Raw genomic sequence first — 9,683 nt, forward strand, 5'->3', positions numbered from 1 at the left:
TTGAAAGTTTGAGAAATTTGAGAATCCAGCGTAGCGCGATCAGTGGGTGACATACAAACAACAGTGTCGTCGTTCGGCGGCCGGTAAGAGAATCTGAATGTTCGAAAGGTTGTTGTCTGTAATTTTTGCCGCTGGCGCCAACTGTTAGCGTTTGAGAACAAAATAAACAGTCGGTACCCTATTAGCTTGACAAAACTTCGCCTACAAAACGTCATTAATTTTCTTGGTTTATGATCGCCTCTTTCCATCTTCGGATTCTACCCGCGCTCTCCAGGTGCACCATTCCACCTAGCTCGCAGTACCACACGCCTTCTTGTTACGATCGGATTCGAAGCGAGAACCGTCTTGACAGCATTCTTTCAACATGCCATGTCCAGCGTATCCTTCCCACTTTGGCTACGTTCATACTTCGCCGCCACACATCGTTCTCCTGCACGTCACAGAAAATAGTCATTGGCAGATGGCTTATGAAAACTTCAAGAGATAGAAGGTTCTCCTCGAGCATAGTTCAGTCATATGTCATATATCGTTTCGTACATCGTTCATTTCGTACATGGTTCGAAGTGAATCTTCGCATCGCATTGACCGCAGTTTCTTCTAAAGCTCATAGTAGACACGACTTTTGGGTCGTTCAAAAATAATGTCCATCATTTGGGAAGGGAGGAGGTCTAAATTAGGGAGTGTGGGAATGCCGCACCACCAACGACTCACATTGCTCATGCATTGTACTTGAGCCATTCTCGCTGAATTGCTCAAGTGGTGTACATAATGCACATAAATTACGCTTGGTTTCAGACCCTTATCTCCCCGCTTACAGCTTTTCTTCGGGGAGGGGCCTGTACATATAGCACAGCACATATAGCAAAAGTAGCCTAGGCAAACTGCTTCCCCTAGCCGACTTTAACAATGTTACAAGGGACTAGCCTTGACATGACTAATCCTCTGCAGCCAACTCTCGGTCGGCGCTTCAATTCTAGCATAATGTGAGTAACAGCCGTAATGAGCCTATGCATGACGGCGTAGTCGACTGCCGAGTCGACATACAATTGACTTTTACTGTGCGCCCTGTTTACAACACATTTTTTGTTTAGCATTCGTGTTTACAAACAAATTGAAAATAACACAATTCGCTGTTTCCGATTTTTTTTTCGTGATTTCGTTTATATTTGTCCCGCGCGTCCGAAAAAAAAAAATAAGTTTCCGTGATTTTGTGCATATTTGTCCCGTGTGTTCCATAAGCTTGTTCTACAACCGTGTCCACGTCGTTGTTTATGCTTAACAATGATTGCATCAGCTAATTTGTGCTCAGTTGGAACCCGCCTCTCTGAGTACGCCAGGAAATTGCCCCAAGAAAATCCGAATGTACGGAAGAGGTACATTCAAAAACTAAAAATAATCAAGTTTAATGACCCTTATACACTACAACTTCAAACTGAAATGCCAACGACTGTAACTACTGGTCATGTCGTTGACTACCTGTTGAATTTTAAGTCGCCTTATACCGGAGATCCGGTGAAGAACCTCCGCAGTTTGGACGCTTACCGGAAATTCGAGGCAGGTTTCGTACAATCCATGAAAGGACGATTAATTGAAAATTTCTACGTCGTAGTGGGAAAGGTAAGTTTTGAATAAAGTATTTAACTAGAGAAAGTGTTCCGCTTATGGCTATAATGGTTGTATCACCCATATTGATGTGAAGTTTTGCGAAAAAGTTACATGTCTTCTCAGTGAGAATCGAACTCACTGAGAAGACGTGTAACTTTTTCGCAAAACTTCACATCAATTTGTCCATTTAATTCAATTGCAAAGTATATGTAATGTTTAGCTTTTCGGTAGTTGTTAAACTTCCACTCGGCTGGTTAGCCGTAAACCACGATTCATAATTTATTAAAAATTTGAAAACAAATTATCGCGTACCGTCAAACATATTTCACAATAAAACACTAATATAAAAAGATAATTATTTAGTCATAAATCGGTCCTACAATATCTGTCTTACAATTCTATTAGTGGGCACAATTAAAGATGTCATTACAATTACAATAAGGATCTCACCCCTTTCTATATTTTGTAGGTTGCTCATTCAATGCGGCTCAACGAAAAGCCATTGAATCCGTGGGTCATAGTCCAGCGAGAAGGAACAATCATTTCGGCTCACTGTGACTGTGCCGCTGGCATAAGTGAAACGTGTTCGCATGTGAGCGCCATATTGTATGCCTTAGCAAATCTTCATCAATTGACCACTGATGGAAAGGTATGTATTCCCTGTCGCATAAAGACAAACATATAGACTAAATGTTTTGTTTTTTTATCTTGTGGTAAAAGTAGCCACAAGATAGGAAATACCCATAGTTAACGGTATTTATCGCATGTTGATTATGATATTTCATACATTTATTGCGGAAATCAAAACCATCTAACTGAAGTTTAGATTTATTTCCTTCATGCAGAATGTGAAGATTTACCTGAATTGAACAAACGACTTTCCCACCTTTTTCATAAAATATGCAATCGTTGTACGAAATGGTTCACGGAAATATAATTTGAAAGTAGGGGTAGGCCGGGCGTAGTCAGCACCTTGCAGTACCAAAAAATATGACTTAAATTCAAAATAAATATTAAAAAAAAATGTTGTTGGTTGATTATGATCAATGCCATAAATGAATGGTGAAATGTAAAATTTAAAAGGAATATAAATGGTTAAGCGGGGCATAGTGAATCCAACAAATGTTTAGTGTATTATGTGTGGTTAACTCCATTATCTCGTCAACATTTTTGTGCAATATTCAACAAAAACTTGACCAGTTAAAAACTACATTCGAAAACATCAAATTGTAAGGCTTGTTCAAGAAGTGTATTTAAAAAAATACATTAACCATATGCTTTATATGATCACTATGCCCCACCTAACCCTAAAAAAGAAATATCGCTTTCCCGGAAAACGAATGGATGTTTTCCGATTTCCCATGAATTAATATCTTCAGAAATATTTGGTGGCCATGGGAACAAAATGAAAAATCCGGGGTCATTATGACCACAAAATCAGCGTATCAATGGCCAGTCTTAGTAAAGACTTTTAGAGAATGCATTAAGGCAGCGTCCATTTATTACGTAACGCTAAAATTGGAATTTTTTGACCCCCCCCCCCCGCTTCCGTAACGCTTTTTGTATGAAAATTTTCAAATTTTGTATGAGCCGTAACGCTTGAGCCTACTCCCCCCTCCTCCTCGAGCGTTACGTAATTTGTGGATGCCGCCTAAGTAGCTACCACCATAAAAAACTGTAACAATATTCATTTCAATACTTAAAATTTCAAAAACGTACATGTTTGTGCTTTGTTGTGATTTAAGCAATACAAACGTTATTTTAAATTAAATGTCTAAATGTACTCGATTAGTCATAGCCATTTTGGTCCACTATAATAAGTGGAAAACTATGCTAGCAAATTGGTTGAACTATTGTCGCAATTACTAGAATTGTGTTGTCCGTTTACTATATGTAAACTTACTAATGGATCGTCCATAAATAACGTAGCAGTTTTTGGTCAATTCTTCAATTCTTGACACCCCCTCCCCCATCTTTTCCATACCTAATACATAGTACGTCACAAAATCGTAGACACACCCCTCCCACCTAAAATGCTACGTCATTTATGGACAGCCCCTAATACCCAACCCCACCTTTAGTAGGTGTACCTTTTGGAGCTTTTTGTATGTTTCCGTTGCTTAGAAATAAAGCTAATTTTATTTCAAAACATTTAAAAACAATTTTGAAAACATGTTTCATAACCAACAAGTACCTGAGTCTAATTTGATGTGTAATACAAAATTGAATATATTCTAATCAATCTTTCGAACTGGAAGAGCCTGGTGGTACTTCAACACTGTTTTTTTTTGTTAGTGACACGCAACATTAAATATGTTTCATAAGAAAAATTAAAAATTTTATTTCTTCAAAAACACAGTGTACTTTAATTTTTTTATTATTGTCAATAATCGGTAGCCAGAAGAGGCGTCGAGGAAAATTTAAAACCTGGAAAAACCAGAAACCTAAATTTAATAGCTTGTGAACAAATGTAAATTATTTTTACATATTAAACACGAGTTCAGATCGATTTTGAATAGCAAAAAAGTGTTTAGACCGAAAATAACCATTAGGGTATCGGAAATATGCTGCTATGAATAAATTTAAAAAATAAAGTCAATAAAACTTTCTTTTTTTCAACATTGTACTTTTTATTATTAGCTCTTTTCTATAATTTATATAAAAATCATTCTGTTTAATGAAGTGGCTCACACTACCATCATTATTATACGCAAAAAAAGGGGTTTCAAAAATATTGCTCAAAAATTTCCAAGTGGATATATTATCAATATCCACTTTATTATTATCAAACTATAGACATGATATAAAAAACAACATGCTATAGCTATAGTATAAGTCGCTGGCATTTATCCGATTGTATGCTGGTTTTCTATGCAGTCTATTACGTTTTTCTTAGGTGGCTCATATTCCCCAGATTACCCTTAACTGCTCAACCACGTGTTGTAAAAGAAGGATTTGTCTAAGTAATGTACTAGCACCGCCGATTTGCCCACCTTATTTCTAAGAGCTTTGCGCATAATTGTCCATGTATGGGATTTCTTTTATACCAGAGAAAGTTATATAAAGAAGGACAGATTAGCTGTAGAAAAAGTTTTATGATGAATTAAAGTTAATTATTTTGATACTATCATTTTTTTTCAGATAACAGTCACCGACGTTCCGGCCTACTGGCAACAACCCAGAAAACGTGTGAAAGATGACTTATACAAAATGGTCAAAGACGTTGACTATGGCAAAAAAATCAAGCGATATTACGACACAAACATCAACAAGAGCCGAACCGATTTTTTAAACCTTCTGGAGACGATAAAGCAGGACGGAAACAATGCAGCGGTTTTTGGATCGCATTGTGATAATGTTAATTTCACCTGCATCCAATGCTGCGAAAATGATTATCCAGATGAGATTTTTTTGAACAAATCAATTCTTCTCCAAAACAACTTTAACCCTGCGTTAGAAGGAAAATCCTTAGACGTGCTGATTTCAATTGGCAAAACGCTTCCCTTAAAATTAAACCCAAATGAGATATCGTTGGTTGAAAAGTTGACCAGGAAACAGCACGAATCTAAGCTTTGGCATTGGGCACGTACCGGAAGAATAACCGCCTCGGTTTTGAAAGAAGTGGTAAGTGCTATTCTTACAAGCCATTCCATGAAAAAAAAGTATAATCTCTCGTTATTTGGAAATATCAGGTAGCATTGTTCCCTATTAAAAAATGTTTTTCACATAGGGTAGATGTACCAGTATTCGACATCCTAAGGTAAACTATTTATTATGATTCAATCAAAAGACTTTGCAATACGTTCAAAACGTCAAATAAAAGCTTTCAATCCATGTTTAGCAAGCAAAATATAATAACCTGTTACACACTTTGTTTTTGTAATGGAAATTGGGGTGGTGAATACTGGATCACCTGCACCAGTTTCGCCATGTTTTCTACTTACTATAAAAATAGCGTTCTGTGAAATTTTTAGCTCATTCGGTGGTGATTTAATGGTGACCCATAGACAAAGTTCGTTTATATCAAAATTACTATAGAGAAATTTCGAAAAAAAAAAAATGTTCAAAACACTCAAGTGTTGTAATCTAAGTACAAGTTTCTCTGCTCATAATGAAAACTTATTAAACCATCGTCAAAAAAGTTGCCAAAGAACAAAAGCTTTTTGAGCTGATTTTATTTGAGATAATTGCATAAAAATGCAAGGTTATAATAGCAAATTCATGAATATTTTTGAACAATTTTTATAAAGGTTTGAAGAATGAGTTTTTCACTATGAGATGATAATTTTTAAATTGCATTACAGTACTAACGTGTTTTGAATATATTTATAAATTTCTCCATATCAATTTCCATATAAACTTACTTTGTATTTGGACCACCTTTAAATCACCACCGAAAAAGCTGAAAATTTCACAGAACCTTTTTTTTATAGTAAGGATGGTAGGACTAGATTTTCAAAAATTTTTCTTCCCTATTCATTTAAATATATGAAAATTTGACTGGTCGCCCCTACCAAATTCTGAGAGATTGTATTGTATATATCATTCCTCACTGGACTCTCGCAATGCTGTTTATAGTTTATCGAACAGTTGTCGCAAACATTCAAAATGGTATATCTCAGAGTACAGTTGATTTTTTGGAAACAAATCATCATTATGTCATTTAGCGAAAAAAAAAAACAATTGCTCGATTCTATGCTATCGCGCACGTAGATAAGCTTTTCTGCATTAATACTGAATAACGGCGACAGTCCAGTGGTGAAAGAAATAGCTGATATAGGATATCTCAAAACGAGTATTTTTTCTAACATGATATACGGTTCTAAGATACGGTGTAGAGAAAAAAAACATGTGATGAATTATCTAGTTAATTTGTTAATAAATATTTTAATGGACTTTTTTCTTCGCATTTTAGGTGTATTCTTCAAATCAAGTCCCTCCGCCAAAAAGATCTCTACTGAAGCGTATTTGCCACCCATACAAGGAAAAAGCCATAAACACTCCTGCTGTAGCCTATGGCAAACAATACGAGTCAGTAGCGAAACGAGATCTAGAGCGTATCCTAAATCAAACACACCAAGATGCAAAATTCGTTGAGAGCGGAATCGTTATTGATGAAAAATATCCCTTTATGGCTGCATCTCCGGACTATATGGTGCAATGTTCGTGCTGCGGTACTGCTTCCGTAGAGATCAAATGCCCATATCGCCTTAGTGAAAAAAGTCCCTTGAATTTGCAACTCAGTTTGCGCGAACTTGCAAATTCGAGAGACCCTTTTATTAAGTTTGACGGGGAAAAATTCAGCATGGTAGAAAGCCATAAGTATTATTTTCAGGTTCAAGCACAGATTTTCATCACCCGAGCAAAGTATGGAATATTTATGGTATGGAGCCGAAAGGAGAAGTTGATAATAAGCGTACCTAGAGATGAAGTTTCTTGGGGCAATTGGTTGGCCAGGAGTAAGTTGTATTTTGAAAATATACTGATTCCCGAATTGCTTGCCAAACATTTTACTTCAAATATTAACTAAGGATGTAATCTTGTTAATCGTATTTTATTTTTTTATTATTAAAGATTTTTATAAAACCTAATCACTTCTTGCATTTTTCTTTTAAATCTTGAGAGCTGTTTTGCGAAAAATCAACATGCTATTAAGGCCACATGGTAGAATGACCAATCCCTTTATTGCGGTAAAATGTAAATCTTAAAACTTAGGACATGTGCAGGAAAACGGTTTGTGGCGGCGAAGGATGTACCATGGTTGAACGAGATTGCCCAACTTTACGGCGAACCCAGTATACTGAAGGTAGCCAAAGTTGGATGCATACGATAGACAGGGCATGTTGCAAGAATGCCGGAAAACAACCCTGCAAAGATGGTGTTCGATTCGAAACGGTTGATACAAGAAGGGCGGATCGATTTGGCGAGCGTGGGACAGAACCGAGGATGGAGAAATGCGACCATGAATGAAATGAGAAATACAAGGAAGGTTAAATTACAGACAAACAGTCACACTCTCATCACTATCCATCGACCATCTTTTTGAAGATTGATTCCAATATAAAGTACACCGGGGCAAGTTGAAACGGCTGGGGTATGATAAAATGGAACTATATCATAATGAAATTTTATAACAGTTAGAAATTCAATAGCAGAAACATGAAGTTGAAAGATGGAATAAGCTTTTCAAGAAGAAAAATTTGCTAACATTCATTAGCATCATATTCAAAGCTTCGCATTTCATCTTGCCCCACCCATTTCAACTTGCCCCGGTGTACCTTATGGTGGGTGATATATCCGCCATCTAAAGCTCTGGCGTTGTTTTTGTTTGTGTTCGATATTTACAACCTGAGACAGTGATTTATCCATTAATCCATTGGTTTTGATCGCGTCTGTAGTGAAAAAAAACACTGATTATCAATTTTATTATTTTATTTTATCAGATTTATGGTTACATATCTTTTTGTTTTTTTTTTTTTTTACAAAAACATGAGTGTTATGTAATCGAGCAGTTTAGGTTCACCAATATGCAACAAAGTTTGACGATTAAATCTACCGCGTTGTTATTATTTTCAAACCGTTGAAGAGCGGTTGCCTCGATCATTCCTCGTAAATATTCATATTTCATTTTTATTACACCAATTATTCGCTCTACGTGTACTCTTAAAGAAGTAATCTGTTTGTCTCTTTCAAGATCAAGAGGATTTAGTTGTTGGTTTTTCTTCAAAAATGTAGGTATATTCAATCTTGCACCACGAAGAGCAATCAGATCAGCAAAATCAAACCCTTTATCGGCAAGCACCACATCACCAGGCTCCAACAAATCGAGAAATCCAGAATTTTGTCCGATAAATCTATCTGAACATCTTCCGACGAAAGCATTCGAGATAAATGAAACAGCGCCATGTGGCGACATGGCAATTAAAAATTTAACAGTATGTCGCATCTTGTAAAAGCTATGGTGAGAGTTCGCTGCTTTAGGATCCGAAGGAGTTTCACATGACACTTCAAAACAGTCAATAATAAACACTCTTTTATCACCTAGTGCTTCCCGGAACAAACGCGGAAGGTGTCGAATGCTGGTTTCTTTTGAAGGAGGTTCTAAAGCGTATTTCAGAGCGGAATACATAACATAGATCGTCCTATGAAAATATTTGGACACAGTATTCACACATACTGAATAGTCATCTGCCAGATCGACGAATGGTGTACCACGACGCAGTTTACGCAGAGTCATTACAAAAACTTGATCCTTGGTTAGATGGCACGACGGTTTAAATAATGAACTTTCCACAAAATCAAAAATTTTTTTTAATGTTTTAAAATGATCAATTCCTGTGTACAGTTTCGCTCGTTCGTCGATGGCGATCCAATCCAACCCTCTTGTCACTTTAACTTCAAGTAGTGAAAGACGACTTTGCAGCTCTGCTAGTTCCGTGCGGTACTTTTGAACCATCGAACAATCAGAGCCAGAGAAGCAGCAATTGGTTTCATGATTCTCAATGTTCATTATTTCCTCGCAGTGTTCATTACGACCGGGATCACCTAGTACAAATATAATATATAAAAATTATTAAGGTTTTCAAAGATCAATCCGGACTAATATGTGCTCCAAAACCTGACACCCTGAATATTATTTTTACGTGAACTTTGACACAAATGGAACAGAGCCTACTTCTCAGCTTAGTGTGCTTCTGAGAACTTCCACAGACAAAATTTCAATCCAAAAAATCACATACAAATCTGGTCGTTCAAAAAAGATCGTCAAGAATATTTTCATTATGCAGTTTTTTAGTATGTCTATCATATTTGTTCTCTAATGCATCATGTTCCAGTTAGTTATATTTGAAAAGTATGCCTACAAGATAATGCATTGAAGTACTCCTTCGCTTCTTATGGGACATATTTTCAAGATTGCGTTTTCAAAACAATTCTGTTATTTTCTTTGACGTTGAGGACAACAAAGCTTTCTTTGCTGGATACACTTTTTGGGAAATAATCTACAATTTAAAAACATCCCAGTCGTGACAGAACACCTGGAAAGTAACAGTTCAGGAGAACGAAGCTTGGAAGAGTTT

At 36.4% G+C, this 9,683-nt stretch overlaps 2 protein-coding genes across 2 annotated transcripts; both read left to right on the forward strand.

The window, feature by feature from the left end:
- Positions 1 to 1,192: 1,192 nt before the first annotated feature.
- Positions 1,193 to 2,474, forward strand: LOC110678145. Its single transcript, XM_021850758.1, has 3 exons — positions 1,193 to 1,617; positions 2,075 to 2,254; positions 2,451 to 2,474. The coding sequence occupies exons 1-3, from the start codon at positions 1,282 to 1,284 to the stop codon at positions 2,472 to 2,474; spliced, it is 540 nt and encodes a 179-aa protein (XP_021706450.1). The 5' UTR covers positions 1,193 to 1,281.
- A 2,284-nt stretch (positions 2,475 to 4,758) lies between these two features.
- LOC110678579 lies at positions 4,759 to 7,196 on the forward strand. Its single transcript, XM_021851609.1, has 2 exons — positions 4,759 to 5,229; positions 6,521 to 7,196. Exons 1-2 carry the CDS (start codon positions 4,816 to 4,818, stop codon positions 7,133 to 7,135), a joined length of 1,029 nt encoding a protein of 342 aa, XP_021707301.1. The 5' UTR covers positions 4,759 to 4,815; the 3' UTR covers positions 7,136 to 7,196.
- The last annotated feature ends 2,487 nt before the right edge of the window (positions 7,197 to 9,683 follow it).

Source organism: Aedes aegypti, chromosome 3 (genome assembly GCF_002204515.2).
Source record: "Aedes aegypti strain LVP_AGWG chromosome 3, AaegL5.0 Primary Assembly, whole genome shotgun sequence".
Classification (NCBI taxonomy): Eukaryota; Metazoa; Arthropoda; class Insecta; order Diptera; family Culicidae; genus Aedes; species Aedes aegypti.